Source organism: Rhinoraja longicauda, chromosome 13 (genome assembly GCF_053455715.1).
Source record: "Rhinoraja longicauda isolate Sanriku21f chromosome 13, sRhiLon1.1, whole genome shotgun sequence".
NCBI classification, from domain to species: domain Eukaryota; kingdom Metazoa; phylum Chordata; class Chondrichthyes; order Rajiformes; family Arhynchobatidae; genus Rhinoraja; species Rhinoraja longicauda.
Genome location: NC_135965.1, coordinates 22460296 through 22478482, shown reverse-complemented (window position 1 = coordinate 22478482; position 18187 = coordinate 22460296). Strand labels below are relative to the sequence as shown.

General features: G+C 43.4%; 1 protein-coding gene across 1 annotated transcript in view; it reads left to right on the top strand.

Annotated features, from left to right (window-relative positions):
* Positions 1–18187, top strand: part of LOC144599054 (IgGFc-binding protein-like) — a 188162-nt gene that overhangs the window by 30448 nt on the left and 139527 nt on the right. Inside the window, exons 19-27 of the mRNA XM_078409777.1 lie at positions 745–992; positions 4175–4352; positions 6009–6117; positions 6569–6663; positions 8986–9162; positions 10249–10448; positions 11838–11982; positions 14574–14821; positions 17999–18176. Of these exons, the coding sequence (XP_078265903.1) occupies positions 745–992; positions 4175–4352; positions 6009–6117; positions 6569–6663; positions 8986–9162; positions 10249–10448; positions 11838–11982; positions 14574–14821; positions 17999–18176 (1578 nt within the window). The remainder of the gene's footprint in view (positions 1–744; positions 993–4174; positions 4353–6008; positions 6118–6568; positions 6664–8985; positions 9163–10248; positions 10449–11837; positions 11983–14573; positions 14822–17998; positions 18177–18187) is intronic.

The following is an 18187-nucleotide window of genomic DNA, read 5'->3' as shown; positions in this document are numbered from 1 at the left end:
GGTTTAGCAGAATGTTGCCTGGATTAAGGGATAATACCTATGAGGAGTGGTTAGGAAAGTTTGGACTGTGTTCTCTATAATGCCCGAGGTTGGAGCGAGATCTGATAGAAGTATGTAAAATGCTGAAAGGCATAGATGGGGTAGACAGTCAGAACCTTTTTTCTGGGGTGGAAATGTCAAATACTAGAGGGCATAACGTTAAGGTGAGAGGAGGGGGTTGCGTTCATCAGCAGCCTGTGTGTGTGGAGCATACTAGCAAACAGCGCAGCACGTCATTTTCGACTGGACTGTCCTCCGTCCCCCTGGTGGAGGGGTAGACCTCACGGCCCTTGACAACAGCACATTGCACTGGCTGGAGGACGTTACATAATTTCTGCTGCCTCAAACGCAAGAAGAAGAAGCAAAGTTTAAAGGAGAAGTGTGGCACATGTTTTTTTTTACACAGAGGATAGTAAGTGCCTGGTATACTCTGCTGGGGTGGTGGCGGAGGCAGATGCAATAGTGGCGTTTAAGAGGCTTTTAGGTCAGCACATGGATATCAGGAAATGGAGGGATATGGATCATGTGGAGGCAGAGGCAATTAGTTTAACTTGGCATCGTTCGATATGGACATTGTGGGCCAAGGGACCCGTTCCTGTGCTGCACGGCTTTATGCTCAGATATGTTCAGATAGATGCTCTATGGTGGAAGACTGAGATAGGTTGGTAGATGACAATACTTCACATGTTAAATGTTTCTCTACAGTTCGTGCCACTTGCAGTGCCTCAGGAGATCCTCACTACAACACGTTCGACACGCGTGTTCATCACTTCATGGGAACGTGCACGTACGTGCTCTCTAAGCTGTGCATTGCATCTTCAAGCCTACCTTACTTTGATGTGTCAGCAACAAATGAGCATAGAGGGGCCAACACCAAAGTGTCCTACGTTAAATCCGTACACGTGGCTGTACACAACAACACAGTTTCAATCATGCAAGGTCGTAAAGTCCAGGTGAGTATTTTTATTCAGGGTTATTTTTTTTCAAAACTATTACAGTACATACCTTAGCACTCAGCTTTTAAACTCATGATCAGTCTGGAGATTGGGTAAAACAGAGACACAAAGTGCTGGAGGAACTCAAGTGGGTCAGGCAGCATCTGCGTAGGGAATGGACAGGACACGTTTTGATAGAAACATAGAAAATAGGTGCAGGAGGAGGCCATTCGGCCCTTCGAGCCAACACCGCCATTCATTGTGATCATGGCTGATCGTCCCCAATCAATAACCCATGCCAGCCTTCTCCCCATATCCATCGATTCCACTAGCCCCTAAAGCTCTATCTAACTCTTTCTTAAATCCATCCAGTGATTTGGCTTCCACTGCCCTCTGTGGCAGAGAATTCTACAAATTCACAACTCTCTGGGTGAATTTTTTTTTCTCACCTCAGTTTTAAATGGCCTCCCCTTTATTCTAAGACTGTGTCCCCTGGTTCTGGACTTGCCCAACATTTGGAACATTTTTCCTGCATCTAGCTTGTCCAGTCGTTTTATAATTTTATATGTTTCTATAAGATCCCCCCTCATCCTTCTAAATTACAGTGAATACAAGCCTAGTCTTTTCAATCTTTCCTCATATGACAGTCCCGCCATCCCAGGGATCAATCTCGTGAACCTATGCTGCACTGCCTCAATTACAAGGATGTCCTTCCTCAAATTAGGAGACCAAATCTGTACACAATACTCCAGATGTGGTCTTACCAGGGCCCACTACAACTGCAGAAGAGCCTCTTTATTCCTATACTGAAATCCTCTTGTTATCAAGGCCAACATTCCATTAGCTTTCTTCACTGCCTGCTGTACCTGCACACCAACTTGCAGTGACTGGTGTACAAGGACACACAGGTCTTGCTGCACCTCCCCCTTACCTAACCTAACTCCATTGAGAAAATATTCTGCCTCCTTGTTTTTGTCGGCAAAGTGGATAACCTCACATTTATCTATATTATACTGCATCAGCCACGCATCTGCCCACTCACTCAACCTGTCCAGGGTCACCCTACAACCTCCCAACATCCTCTTCACAGTTTACACTGCCACCCAGCTTTGTGTCTTCCGCAAACTTGCTAGTGTTGCTTCTAATTCCCTCATCCAAATCATTAATATTTATGGTAAACAATTGTGGCCCCAACATCGAGCCTTGCGGCACTCCACTCGCCACTGCCTGCCATTCTGAAAAGGACCCGTTTACCCCTACTCTTTGCTTCCTGTCTACCAATCAATTTTCTATCCATGTCAACACCCTACCCCCAATACCATGTGCTCTAATTTTAGTCAACAATCTCCCGTGCGGGACCTTATCAAAGGCTTTCTGAAAGTCTAGATACACTACATCCACTGGCTCCCCTTCATCCGTTTTACTTGTCACATCCTCAAAAAATTCCAGAAGATTAGCCAAGCATGATTTCCCTTTTATAAATCCATGCTGACTTGGCCTTTTCCTTTTACTGCTATCCAAATGCACCGTTATTACCTCTTTAATAATTGACTCCAGCATCTTCCCCACCACCGATGTCAGGCTAACTAGTCTGTAATTCCCCATTTTCTCTCTTGCTCCTTTCTTGAAAAGTGGGATAACATTAGCTATCCTCCAATCCACAGGAACTGATCCTGAATCTATTGAACATTGGAAAATGTTCACCAATGCGTCCACTATTTCTAGAGCCACCTCCCTGAGGACCCTGGGATGCAGACCATCAGGCCCAGGGGATTTATCATCCTTCAGTCCCATTAGTCTACCCAATACTATTTCTCACCTTATGAAAAATTATTTCAGTTCCTCTACCCCCCTAGATCCTCTGTCCCTTCTTTGAGACCCTTCTTCACTCTTTGTTGAGCACATGCCCTGGGCACATGTGATGGGACAATGTAGACTGAATGAATGAATGAATGAATGAATGAATACTTTATTGTCACGTGACATTTCATTGCTTTGCACGCATTTAGACTTAACACACAACTTAACTAATCTAAGAGAGAGAAACAAGTAACTGCAGATGCTGATCCACAAAAAAGATACAAAGTGGTGGAATAACCCAGTGGGTCAGGCAGCATCAGTGGAGGGAATGGGCAAGTGACATTTCAGGTCGGGACTTTGACGTAGAAAGGGTGGGGGGAGAAAGCTGGAAGAGAGGTGGGGGCAAGCCAAAACCTAGTAAGTGATAGGTGGATACGTGAGGAGAGGGGGCTTTGATTGGCAGGTGGGTCAACAAAGGCGAGAGATGGGAAAAAGATAGAAGGATGTGAGAAAAGGAGAGAAGGGGCGCGAAATGTGAAACCAGAGGAAAGGATATAGGTGGAAGGGGATGGGGAGATGTGGAAAGAGGGAGCGATGTAATGGGAGAAATGGGTGTAAATTACCAGCAGTTGTAGGGAATGGATGAGAAGGTGGGGATAACATACAATTAGTGTGAACGGGTGATCAATGGTTGGCGTGAACTCAGTGGACCTTTTTGCACGCTGTGTCTCTAAACTATACTAAACTAAACTGTCAGCCAACAGCAGATTTTCTTCCTTGAAAACCATTACCAAAGCAGGTGGATTCTTACGGAGATCTGTTGGTTCCGTAATCACATACTAAAAAATAAATTATTATACAATTAATGGAAAAGAAATTCCTAGGTTGACATTGGGGATTTGAATTTGTGTGTCAATAAAATCAATTAAGGTCTTTGAAAGTTCATGAGCATTACCATTGTGTTAGTCTTGTGTTAGTATGTTAGACTTTACTTTCGACTTTAGAGATACAACGCGGAAGCAGTCCCTTTGGCCCACCGAATCTGCACCGACCATCGATCACCCCGTATACCAGCTCTATCCTACACTCCAGAGACAATTCACAGAAGCCAATTAGCCTACAAACCTGCATGTCTTTGCAGTGTGGGAGGAAACCAGAGCACCCAGAGAAAAACCACGCGGTCACGGGGTGAATGTACAAACTCCGTACAGAAAGCACCCCCAGTTAGGATCAAACCCGTGTCTCTGACCCTGTAAGGCAGCAACTCTACTGCTGCGTCGCTGTGCTGCCCTGCGTTTTATTTCTTAAGGTCAGGTGAAAATTGTTGATGTAGATTGGGATTATTTAATTGCGATCCCTTGCTCTTAAATAAATTGTGGCATTTTTGTTCTGTTCGATAGCTGAATGGAGAATGGGTAAACCTGCCCGTGTCGATCACGGACCGTCTGGTGGTACGGATAAGCGGTGGCTACGTTTTACTGGAGACTAACTTTGGCTTGTTGGTGAGGTTTGATGGTTACCACCATGTAGACGTGTCTGTGCCGTCCATATATTCTGGACTGCTTTGTGGTCTGTGTGGTAAGCCCATACTTGTAATTATTCAAAAACCTCCCTCACCTGTATGCACCTATCACTCACCAGTCCTGCCCCTCCTCTCCTCCAGCTTTCTTCCCATCTGTATTTCCCAATCACTCACCAGTCCTGCCCTCCTCTCTTCCAGCATTCTTCCCTCCTCCAGCCACAATCAGTCTGAAGAAGGGTCCTGACCCGAAATGTCACCTCTGTATGTTCCCCAGAGATGCTGCCTGACCCACTGGGTTACTCCAGCACTTTGTGTCTTTTCTTATAATGCTTTGATGGTCACTGAGTGTATGCATACCCTTTTATGTCTTTAAATGTAGGAGTGGTATTCATTTTTAACTGCCAAACAACTGTTTTGAGAAAAGAATCCAAGTCTGTCCAACCTCTCCCTGTAACTAATACTTCTAAATTCAGGTATCATTCTGGTAAACTTCGTCTGCACCCTTTCTAAAGCCTCCGCACCCTTCCTGTATTGGGGGCGACCAGAACTGCACACAATACTCCAGATTCAGCCTGACCAAAGTCCTGTAAAGCTGCAACATGATTTCCTCACTCTTATACTGAATGCCCGACCTACAAAAACAAGTAGGCCACATGCCTTTTTTAGCACTAAATAATAAATTCCATATGCTACCAATCCGCCTGTCACCCTGTGTGTATCTCTTTAAAGAATGATGTTTACTGGACTCTTCTACTCTTAACATGTTACTGGTGACATTTGTTGGATATTCATTACTAAATAATTATCAAACCAGTGGTGCAATGGCACAACAGCTAGAGCTGCTGCCTGACAGAGCCAGAATCCAGGGTTCCATCCTGGTGGAGTTTGCACGATCTCCCTGTGACTGTGTGGGTTTCTTCACACATCTGAAAGGTTTGTAGGTTAATTGGCCATTTAAAATTATTCCTCGTGTATAGGTGAGTGGTAGAGTCAGAAAGTTATTGATCAGAATGTGGCAGAAATAAAATGGCATTAGTGTGCGATTAGTGTAATTGGATGCATAATCGTGGTCACGGTGGGCTAAAGGATGTGGTTCAGAGCTGGATTATTCCATGGCTGAAAGACTTACTTTGCACCAGATGCCGTTATATTTCAACCAGTGCCGAGAAATCTATTTTGACGTAATCTGTTGATAATTTATGTATTAAAGCATTTTCAACAGCATTATTGCAAAACATTAGAAATGGAAAAGACATTTCAGGGAGGAACCCTTCATTGTCACAGAATACTTTGTTTTAGTTTTAGAGATACAGCTTGGAAACAGTCCCTTCGGCACACTGAGTCCACGTCGACCAACGATCACCCCATTCACACTTGTTCTATCCCACACACTAGGGACAATTTACAGAAGCCAATTAACCTGCAAATCTGCACATCTTGAGGATGTGAGAGGAAACTGGAGCACCCAGAGGAAACCCACACGGTCACAGGGAGAACGTACAAACTCCGTGCCGACAACACCCGAGATCAGGATCGAACCTGGGTCTCTGGTGCTGTGAGGCAGCAGCTCTACCATTGCACCACTGTGCAGCACATTTCCAACAGCATTATTGCAAACATTAGAAACGGAAAAGACATTGTCAGAGCATACTGTCATCAAGAATTGAGCAAATTTCAAACGATCAATGGAAACTTTTTTTTGTATTATTTAGGTAACTCCAACGATAACCCTGATGATGACATTATTATGCCCAATGGCAGTTTTGCAGCAGACTCTAATATGCTTGGAGAGAGTTGGCAAGTCGATAACGGAGAAACTGAGTAAGTTTACCACCAATTGATGTTTTGGGTCAAGACCCTTCTTCGGACATAGGCACAATCATATTTAAGTACAAGAGTTTAAGATAGTCGATTGCACTGAGGCAATATACAAGAATCACCACATTTTCAATGCCATTTTGTACCCTTGAAGTTTCAAAGTTGTTAAAAATGTAGAGTCTTATCTTGGCCATAAAGGCCCGCGGTCCTGGTGGCGGCACTGGGTCGGAGTTGAAGGGGTCGGACAGGCCAGGCAATGCTGTCGATGTTCTCCACAACTGCTCTGACGTTCCGTGCCGCTGAAGGCCGTGTCCGGTCCGCGAGCTCGGCATCTTGGAGCGGCAGCCACTCTAATGGAAACCCAGGCTGTTGCAGGGTCTCCAGCGGCCCACCACTGACACCTCGACATGCACATATTTCTCATTGCATTTGTTTCTTTTATTTGCAAATTTAGGTGTAATCATGGCGGGAGCGGATTTCAATGTGACCCAGCTGATAAGGAGAATGCAGAAAATGATGCTGCTTGTGGGATGATTACAGATCCAACAGGTAGGCATAAAAAAATGAAGCAACTAGTTACCACAGATAACGTACATAAAACCTATAACCAGACAATCCCCAGAATGATCTCAAGCTGATAATTGTGGGATGTAACTCAATTTTTGCAATTCAATGAAGCGATTTCTTCTGTCCACGACCTGCCGTTCAGTACATTTTTCACCCCTGAGAAAAAGATAGACTTTCTCACTATGACAAGACACGCTCCTTATTTATGGAAAGCACAAGAGATTTCATGGGAAAATGGAAAAGAAGCCATTGGTTAAGAATTCTAATTCAGCAGAATAATGAATGTGCGTAAATATGTTGTAGTTGGAATCTAACGGAGAGATTGAGTAATTTAAGTTACAGTATCATATCTGAGGACAAGATATTTTTTACTAATAAACTTTATTCAGAATAAAATATATAAAAATATATTTAAAAAAATATATATATATATATGGACAAGGTAAAGATTTTTTTTAATGTCATCATTGACCCATTATGGCACCATATTTTCAATGACACCATTGAATGCATAAACATTGAGTTTATCTGAAATATTTTTGCACATTTTTGGTTTTATATATATGTATAGTGGTAGGAGATAGATAGATAGACAGACAGATAGATAGACAGATAGACAGATAGATAGATAGATAGATAGATAGATAGATAGATAGATAGATAGATAGATAGATAGATAGATAGATAGATAGATAGATAGATAGATAGATAGATAGATAGATAGATAGATAGATAGATAGATAGATAGATAGATAGATAGATAGATAGATAGATAGATAGATAGATAGATAGATAGATAGATAGATAGATAGATATCCTACCACTCATGTGGCCCCCTGGGGTGACATCCTTTTCCTTGTTTGAAGGGACCCACCGGACTCAGCCCCTGGACACTTGGACAGGTGCTGGGATAGGAAAGGTTTCGAGGGATATGGGCCAATTGCAGGCAGGCGGGATTCGTGTAGATCGGGTCGGCATGGGAAAGTTGGGCCGAATGACCTGTTTCCACGCAATATGACTCTACAAAAGAAAACTAAATAAGATTTGTACCCCAGTTTATATGATTCATAAATTAAACTAAACTAAACTAAATTTTGTAGAGGTATATAAAGTCATGAAGTGGATTGAAAGGATGATTGCAGAGTCTTTTACCCAGGGTAGGGGAAATTGAGAACCAGAGGACATAGGTTTAAGGTGTGAGTGTAAAGATTTAATCGGAACCTGAGAGGGTGGTGGGAATATGGAACGAGCTCCCAGAGGAGGTACATGGATAGGAAAGGTTTCAAGGGATATGTCGCAAATACAGGCAAAAGGGATTACTTTAGATGGGTCAGCATGGATGTGTTGTGCCAAAGGGCCTGTTTCTGTGCTCCTTGACTCTTTGACTGCCAGGATGCCCCTCCTTGGAATTAGTTAGCAGGGGAGAGCAAGAGGATTTGTTATCATATCATATTTCTGTGTATGAATTTGGCTATTACTCCTATTGAACCATTGCTTCTATCCCACTTTAGAGAACATTTTGAAATCATTAAATCCTCTCACCCCTGATGAAATCTAACAAAACAGAATTTTGCCTCAAATTAACCCCAGTTTAATCAATGCGTTATGAAATATGGAAGTGCAAAATAACTGTGCGTGTATGGGACGATTACCTAGTTTAATGCAGTCAAAGCAATTAAGCTTTCTGCTTGTTAAAATACTTTCTTTGTTCAAAATGCAAATAAACCACAGGATAATTCTGCAACATAATTCCAAAGCTTCCCACTCGGTTTTACACATTTAACTTCAATAATTGACACAAAGTACTGGAGTGGGTGAGGTACTATCTCTGGAGTACATTTATATGCAAAGTTTCGGGTCGGGACTTTTTTTAGACAAAGGTTATTGCGGCACTTTGTGCCTATTTTTGTAAACCAGCATCTGCAGTTCCTTGTGGCTCTAACTTTAAAAAATGTTGAATGTCGAAGCAAAGAACTGCAGATGCCTGTTTACAAAAAAAGACTCATAGTGCTGGGGTAACTCAGTGTGTCAGGCAACATCTCTAGAGATTCCGTGACATTTCAGGTCAAGACCATTCTTCAGACTCTGTACAAGGGTTCCGATTGAAACATCACCTATCCATGTTCTCCAGAGTTGCTGCCTGACCCACAGAATTACTCCAATAATAAAGCTTTTCACTGTACCTCGGAACGCATGACGATAAACTAAACTAAACTCATTGTGCCTTTTTTTCTAAATTTGGTTGCCTGGAATAACGTTCTGAATTGGAAATTTCCGATTTAAATTTAAATATTTTTCTTTCAGGATTATTTAAAGAATGCCACGCAAAAGTTCCTCCCAAGAATTACTTTGACAACTGTGTCTACGATGTGTGCGCTGACGGAGGGCTGTCGACGACACTTTGTTTAGCCCTGCAAACCTATGCTGCCTTGTGCACACAAGCAGGAGTGTGTGTAGAATGGAGAAACAACACGTCATGCTGTAAGTTATACTCTGCAGTACATTGCCAATCTCTACCCTGTCCAAAAATCAAAAAAAATCTTTAGTTGCTTAATATTCTCTCAGACTATTTTGGAACATCAGAAAAGTAATGAAGTAATGGGTAAAATCATTGAAGTGTTATCAAGGGATATATTCAGCAACAGCATGCTGACCCATGCTAAGTTTGTGTTTGGCCACAAAGTTCCAAAACGTGAAAGGGACTACCCTTGCTATCGATGGAAGAACATCACCATGGGGTAACATGGAGTTCCACTACAAACATACACACATGCAAATTGTCCCTAGTGTGTAGGAAGTGGATGAGAACGTGGGATAACATTGAACTAGTGTAAATGGATTATCGATGGTCAGAGTAGACTCGGTGGGCAAAAGGGCCTGTTTCCATTTAGAGACATGCTGGGTCTCTAAACTAAACTTGGAACACTCGGCCAGCGTGGTGGTGAAGACAGATCTGATAGTGTCGATTCAGAGGCTTTTAGATAGGCACATGGATATGCAGGGGATGGAGGGATATGGATCATGTGCAGGAAGAGGAGATTAGCATCATGTTCAACACAGACATTGTGGGCCAAAGGGCTTGTTCCTGTGCTGTTTTATGTGAAAACAAGGAAAAACAGATGCTACTAATCAAAAAGAACACAAAATGCTGGAGTAACTCAGCAAGCCAGGCTACATCTCTGGAAAACATGGATCACTGACGTTTTGGGTCAGAACCTTTCTTCAGACTGATAATGTATTACAGCCGGTCAGGCAGCATCTCTGGAGAAAAGGAATAGGTGACATTTCTGGTCAAGACCCTTCTTCAGGAAGAGTCTCAGTTTGAAGAAGGGTTCCAAAATGTCACCTATTCCTTTTCTCCGGAGCTGCAGCCTGACCCTCATAGTTACTCCACCATTTGTGTGTATCTTTGGTGTAAACCAGCATCTGCAGTTCCTTCCTACACTGTAGGAATAATGTATGACATTCTGTGCATGACATAATATGTTGGATGACTCCACAATTATTTTGAATAAGCTACACTAAGTGAAGAGAAGTGATTGTTTATTACCTGCATGCTTTCTTTAGCACCAACCTGTCCTAGTGGTAGCCACTATGAGACTTGTGGCACAGGTTGTCCCACTACCTGCATGGAGTCATCTGCACCTGACAGCTGTCTTCTACCATCTGTTGAAGGATGTTTCTGTGACCCTGGATACACTCTTAGTGGAGACACCTGTATTCCGAACAGTCAGTGTGGCTGTGAGCACAACAACAAATATTATCAGGTAAATCCATTTGCTTGTAATAATCACACAAGTTGCTTGAATATAAATGAATTCAAAATGCATTTAAAAGAAAGACACACAAAGCGCTGGAGACACCCAGCAGGTCAGGTAGCATCTCTGGAGAAACTGAACATATTAGTGCTTCTGTCAGCATCAAAGACAGACGGCAGTTACACTGGAGGCTGGTTAAAAAGTAAAACGTAGATACGATTCCCGTTGCTCCCCGTTCTGCTACTCCACATTGTGGCCTTTGGTGGGTTCCCAAGCCTGGATTTTCTGCTCGTGAAGCTTCTTGGGTATGGACTCTGCGCCAGAAACATGGAGATGGTCAATAACGCAATGTGGCCCAACGTTGTCCAACAACCCTAGAGCAGCACAGATAGACACAAAGTGCTGGCTGATGGGTGGGTGGACAAAGTCCAGAGATGGGGATAGTCTTTGAGGTCTCTCGTATCCAGATCACTCATAGTCTCCAAATGAACATAAAATGTTTTGGGTTTAAATGACTCTTTTAGAACTTTTCTTTGTTGTTTGCTACGACAGAAAAACATGCTTCCACCAACCTGCGCAGCAAAACTCAACACTACAGACCTGCCTCAGTGTCCATCCCTGCTCCCCCCACCTTGATTTGATTCCCGAGATTGTCCTGTCGGATAAACGCACATCTGATTTCCCTCTGGCCAGCCTTTCGGTTAGCACATCCAATAAAATGGCAAGGAGAAATACTTTTCAGACAGATTTGTTTTTAATGTTATTTAAATAATAAATTATTTGGGCTTGAAGAAGCACGATTCCTTTCGTAGCGCTTGGTTGATCTGTGAGTAAACAATGGCCACCTTATTCTGTGCCAATGAAATGATATCCTGTTTCCATGCTGTACGACTCTTTGACTTTTTAACTACAAGGCTGCTTCGGCAAGGCCACCAGCATAATCAAGGACCACTCTCACCCCGGTCACTCCCTCTTGTCCCCTCTCCCACCAGGCAAGAGGTACAGAAGTGTGAAAACGCACACCTCCAGATTCAAGGACAATTTCTTGCCAGCTAATATCAGGCATCTGAAGCATCCTATCCCCAACTCGAGAGTGGTTCTGACCTCCCATCTACCTTCTTGGAGACCCTCAGACTATCTTTAATTGGACTCTACTGGATTTTATCTTGCACGAAACATCATTCCCTTTATTCTGTGTCTGTACACTGTGAATGGCTAGATTGTAATCATGTACAGTCTTTCCACTGACTGGTGAGCACGCAAAGAAAAAAGCTTTTCACTCTGCCTCGGTACACGTGACAATAAACTAAACTTCAACCTTCAAATGTATAACCATTCAGCTATTTCTCACGTTGAACCATTTGCTTTAACAGTGTCATCTTGTTGGATTTGTTTCAGAGGTATGAAAGCTGGCTCACATATGAAAACTGCACGGAGCGCTGTAAATGCATGGGCAACAACGTCACTCTCTGTAAAACCACGGCTTGCGGACTGCATGAGATATGTGGGATATGGGATGGAGTTCTGGGCTGCCAGATGCAAGGTGAGTGATTGTACGAAAAGAATAAAATACAGACCCACGACTGCATAAATGTTATTGTTCGTGGGACCCACTGAGTCATTGCATTTGTGAAATGTCAAGATGTTTCAGACATTGAATCCTCAAGACTGCTTTGAGTTCAGTTTTTCTATATTTCTAGTAAAAATATACTAGCTAATCTGCTTTTTAATTCCATTTCCCATCGATGGAAACTGTTGCTAGCTGATTAATTAAGTCAGTATTGAAAGTAAATGTTTTCATGGAACAGTAGAGCACAGGAACAGGCCCTTCGGCCCACAATATCTGTGCCGAACATGATGCCAAGATGAACTGATCTTCTCTGCCTACTCATGATCCACACTCTTCTATTCCCTGCATATCCATGTGCCTATGTAATAGCCTCTTAAACACCACTATTGTATCTGTCTCCACCACCACCATTGGCAGCACGTTCCAGGCACCCACCACCCTCTGTGTAAAAAAAACATGCCTCGCACATCTATCTATATACTAAAACTCTCGTTTGTTCCCGAAATACAGCTAAAACGGTACACAGTAGTGCAACAATTTGAGGCCCACCTTACTCACCATTGGCCTGCGGTTCAAATGGTTGTTATATTTTAAAGGTTTTTCACTTTAAAAAATTTTGTAATCACTTTTTAAACTTTAATAAGTTCCTTTTCCACTTGCCCTGCCCATCAGCCGCGCCTGCGCAGTAATACCTCCGTCACAATGACGTCAATGAATGTTCCACATCACAATGGGAACCCAACGGGTCCGCGCCTACGCAGTTGGGGCCCATTGATCTAATACTTATGTACCTTGAAACTATACCCTCTAGTATTTGACATTTCCATGCTGGGAAAAAAGTTCTGACTGCCTACCCTATAATTTTAGGGTCTCTCATACTTTTATATTGTTCTATTAACCATACCCAGTACTGTAATTTGTAACAAAAAGGTTATTTTGACATTTTGGGTCGGCACCCTTCTTCAAACTGATTTACTTTACTTTAGTAGTTACCTTGGATACAGCATGGAAATAAGCCTTTCGGCCCATCATGTCTGCGCAGCCAGCAATCACCTCTTGCAAAGTTACAAGGGTCACTGGCACGAAGCTACACACCTTCATTGGGACCTTCATTGTGCTGCTTTTTATTGGAGTGAAACAGAGTGGTTGAATTCCTGGCATAGCAGGAGGCCATTCTGCCCATCGCGAGCATGCCAGACAAAGAACTTTGCAGTTTTCTTGTTTGTTCCAGTTTTCAGTGTGTCACCTTCTAGGTTGGGGTTTTTCAGCTTTAACTTTAATCCTCTTCCTTTACATCTTCCAGTAGCATCATAACCACATAATAACATCACCCTCATGATTTTATACACCACTATAAATTCACCGCTGAGCCTCCTGCGCTTCAAGGAATAAAGTCCTATAGGTTGAGGTTCAGATTTATCATTGTCACGTGTACCGAGGTACAGGCAAAAGATTTGTTTTGCATGCGATCCAATCAAGTCATATACATAGTTACAATCAAGTCCAACTCAACTACAGTAGGTAGAGCATAGGGGAAGATATATAGAGTGTAGAATATACTTCTCAGCATTGTAGCGCTTCAGGACCACGGACAATGTCCTATGTCTGCAATGGGAAACAGGTGAATCAGGTAGCACCCTAGCTTATGGAAGGACCGTTCAGAAGCCTGAAAACAGAGGAGAAGAAATTACTCCGCACTTGCAGGTGGTACGTCCTTTCAAGTTTTGGTATCATCTGTCAGACGGGACCTGGTAGAAGAAGGAATGACTGGGTGGAACAAGTCTTGGGATTATGTTGAGCATGGAGAGGGTAGAGAAAAGGTTTAGCAGAATGTTGCCTGGATTAAGGGATAATACCTATGAGGAGTGGTTAGGAAATTTTGGACTGTGTTCTCTATAACGCCGGAGGTTGGGGCGAGATCTGATAGAAGTATGTAAAATGATGAAAGGCATAGATGGGGTAGACAGTCAGAACCTTTTTTTCTAGAGTGGAAATGTCAAATACTAGAGGGCATAACTTTAAGGTGAGAGGAGGGGGTTGCGTTCATCAGCAGCCTGTGTGTGTGGAGCAGACTAGCAAACAGCGCAGCACGTCATTTTCGACTGGACTGTCCTCCGTCCCCCTGGTGGAGGGGTAGACCTCACGGCCCTTGACAACAGCACATTGCACTGGCTGGAGGACGTTACATAATTTCTGCTGCCTCAAACGCAAGAAGAAGAAGCAAAGTTTAAAGGAGAAGTGTGGCACATGTTTTTTTTTACACAGAGGATAGTAAGTGCCTGGTATACTCTGCTGGGGTGGTGGCGGAGGCAGATGCAATAGTGGCGTTTAAGAGGCTTTTAGGTCAGCACATGGATATCAGGAAATGGAGGGATATGGATCATGTGGAGGCAGAGGCAATTAGTTTAACTTGGCATCGTTCGATATGGACATTGTGGGCCAAGGGACCCGTTCCTGTGCTGCACGGCTTTATGCTCAGATATGTTCAGATAGATGCTCTATGGTGGAAGACTGAGATAGGTTGGTAGATGACAATACTTCACATGTTAAATGTTTCTCTACAGTTCGTGCCACTTGCAGTGCCTCAGGAGATCCTCACTACAACACGTTCGACACGCGTGTTCATCACTTCATGGGAACGTGCACGTACGTGCTCTCTAAGCTGTGCATTGCATCTTCAAGCCTACCTTACTTTGATGTGTCAGCAACAAATGAGCATAGAGGGGCCAACACCAAAGTGTCCTACGTTAAATCCGTACACGTGGCTGTACACAACAACACAGTTTCAATCATGCAAGGTCGTAAAGTCCAGGTGAGTATTTTTATTCAGGGTTATTTTTTTCCAAAACTATTACAGTACATACCTTAGCACTCAGCTTTTAAACTCATGATCAGTCTGGAGATTGGGTAAAACAGAGACACAAAGTGCTGGAGGAACTCAAGTGGGTCAGGCAGCATCTGCGTAGGGAATGGACAGGACACGTTTTGATAGAAACATAGAAAATAGGTGCAGGAGGAGGCCATTCGGCCCTTCGAGCCAACACCGCCATTCATTGTGATCATGGCTGATCGTCCCCAATCAATAACCCATGCCAGCCTTCTCCCCATATCCATCGATTCCACTAGCCCCTAAAGCTCTATCTAACTCTTTCTTAAATCCATCCAGTGATTTGGCTTCCACTGCCCTCTGTGGCAGAGAATTCTACAAATTCACAACTCTCTGGGTGAATTTTTTTTTTCTCACCTCAGTTTTAAATGGCCTCCCCTTTATTCTAAGACTGTGTCCCCTGGTTCTGGACTTGCCCAACATTTGGAACATTTTTCCTGCATCTAGCTTGTCCAGTCCTTTTATAATTTTATATGTTTCTATAAGATCCCCCCTCATCCTTCTAAATTCCAGTGAATACAAGCCTAGTCTTTTCAATCTTTCCTCATATGACAGTCCCGCCATCCCAGGGATCAATCTCGTGAACCTATGCTGCACTGCCTCAATTACAAGGATGTCCTTCCTCAAATTAGGAGACCAAATCTGTACACAATACTCCAGATGTGGTCTTACCAGGGCCCACTACAACTGCAGAAGAACCTCTTTATTCCTATACTGAAATCCTCTTGTTATCAAGGCCAACATTCCATTAGCTTTCTTCACTGCCTGCTGTACCTGCACACCAACTTGCAGTGACTGGTGTACAAGGACACACAGGTCTTGCTGCACCTCCCCCTTACCTAACCTAACTCCATTGAGAAAATATTCTGCCTCCTTGTTTTTGTCGGCAAAGTGGATAACCTCACATTTATCTATATTATACTGCATCAGCCACGCATCTGCCCACTCACTCAACCTGTCCAGGGTCACCCTACAACCTCCCAACATCCTCTTCACAGTTTACACTGCCACCCAGCTTTGTGTCATCCGCAAACTTGCTAGTGTTGCTTCTAATTCCCTCATCCAAATCATTAATATTTATGGTAAACAATTGTGGCCCCAACATCGAGCCTTGCGGCACTCCACTCGCCACTGCCTGCCATTCTGAAAAGGACCCGTTTACCCCTACTCTTTGCTTCCTGTCTACCAACCAATTTTCTATCCATGTCAACACCCTACCCCCAATACCATGTGCTCTAATTTTAGTCAACAATCTCCCGTGCGGGACCTTATCAAAGGCTTTCTGAAAGTCTAGATACACTACATCCACTGGCTCCCCTTCATCCATTTTACTTGTCACATCCTCAAAAAATTCCAGAAGATTAGACAAGCATGATTTCCCTTTTATAAATCCATGCTGACTTGGCCTTTTCCTTTTACTGCTATCCAAATGCACCGTTATTACCTCTTTAATAATTGACTCCAGCATCTTCCCCACCACCGATGTCAGGCTAACTAGTCTGTAATTCCCCATTTTCTCTCTTGCTCCTTTCTTGAAAAGTGGGATAACATTAGCTGTCCACCCATCCACAGGAACTGATCCTGAATCTATTGAACATTGGAAAATGATCACCAATGCATCCACTATTTCTAGAGCCACCTCCCTGAGGACCCTGGGATGCAGACCATCAGGCCCAGGGGATTTATCATCCTTCAGTCCCATTAGTCTACCCAATACTATTTCTCGCCTTATGAAAAATTATTTCAGTTCCTCTACCCCCCCCTAGATCCTCTGTCCCTTCTTTGAGTCCCTTCTTCACTCTTTGTTGAGCCCATGCCCTGGGCACATGTGATGGGACAATGTAGACTGAATGAATGAATGAATGAATGAATGAATACTTTATTGTCACGTGACATTTCATTGCTTTGCACGCATTTAGACTTAACACACAACTTAACTAATCTAAGGGAGAGAAACAAGTAACTGCAGATGCTGATCCACAAAAAAAGATACAAAGTGGTGGAATAACCCAGTGGGTCAGGCAGCATCAGTGGAGGGAATGGGCAAGTGACGTTTCAGGTCGGGACTTTGACGTAGAAAGGGTGGGGGGAGAAAGCTGGAAGAGAGGTGGGGGCAAGCCAAAACCTAGTAAGTGATAGGTGGATACGTGAGGAGAGGGGGCTTTGATTGGCAGGTGGGTCAACAAAGGCGAGAGATGGGAAAAAGATAGAAGGATGTGAGAAAAGGAGAGAAGGGGCGCGAAATGTGAAACCAGAGGAAAGGATATAGGTGGAAGGGGATGGGGAGATGTGGAAAGAGGGAGCGATGTAATGGGAGAAATGGGTGTAAATTACCAGCAGTTGTAGGGAATGGATGAGAAGGTGGGGATAACATACAATTAGTGTGAACGGGTGATCAATGGTCGGCGTGAACTCAGTGGACCTTTTTGCACGCTGTGTCTCTAAACTATACTAAACTAAACTGTCAGCCAACAGCAGATTTTCTTCCTTGAAAACCATTACCAAAGCAGGTGGATTCTTACGGAGATCTGTTGGTTCCGTAATCACATACTAAAAAATAAATTATTATACAATTAATGGAAAATAAATTCCTAGGTTGACATTGGTGATTTGAATTTGTGTGTCAATAAAATCAATTAAGGTCTTTGAAAGTTCATGAGCATTACCATTGTGTAACGGTATGTTAGACTTTACTTTCGACTTTAGAGATACAACGCAGAAGCAGTCCCTTTGGCCCACCGAGTCTGCACCGACCATCGATCACCCCGTATACCAGCTCTATCCTACACACTAGAGACAATTCACAGAAGCCAATTAGCCTACAAACCTGCATGTCTTTGCAGTGTGGGAGGAAACCAGAGCACCCAGAGAAAAACCACGCGGTCACGGGGTGAATGTACAAACTCCGTACAGAAAGCACCCCCAGTTAGGATCAAACCCGTGTCTCTGACCCTGTAAGGCAGCAACTCTACTGCTGCGTCGCTGTGCTGCCCTGCGTTTTATTTCTTAAGGTCAGGTGAAAATTGTTGATGTAGATTGGGATTATTTAATTGCGATCCCTTGCTCTTAAATAAATTGTGGCATTTTTGTTCTGTTCGATAGCTGAATGGAGAATGGGTAAACCTGCCCGTGTCGATCACGGACCTTCTGGTGGTGCGGATAAGCGGTGGCTACGTTTTACTGGAGACTAACTTTGGCTTGTTGGTGAGGTTTGATGGTTACCACCATGTAGACGTGTCTGTGCCGTCCATATATTCTGGACTGCTTTGTGGTCTGTGTGGTAAGCCCATA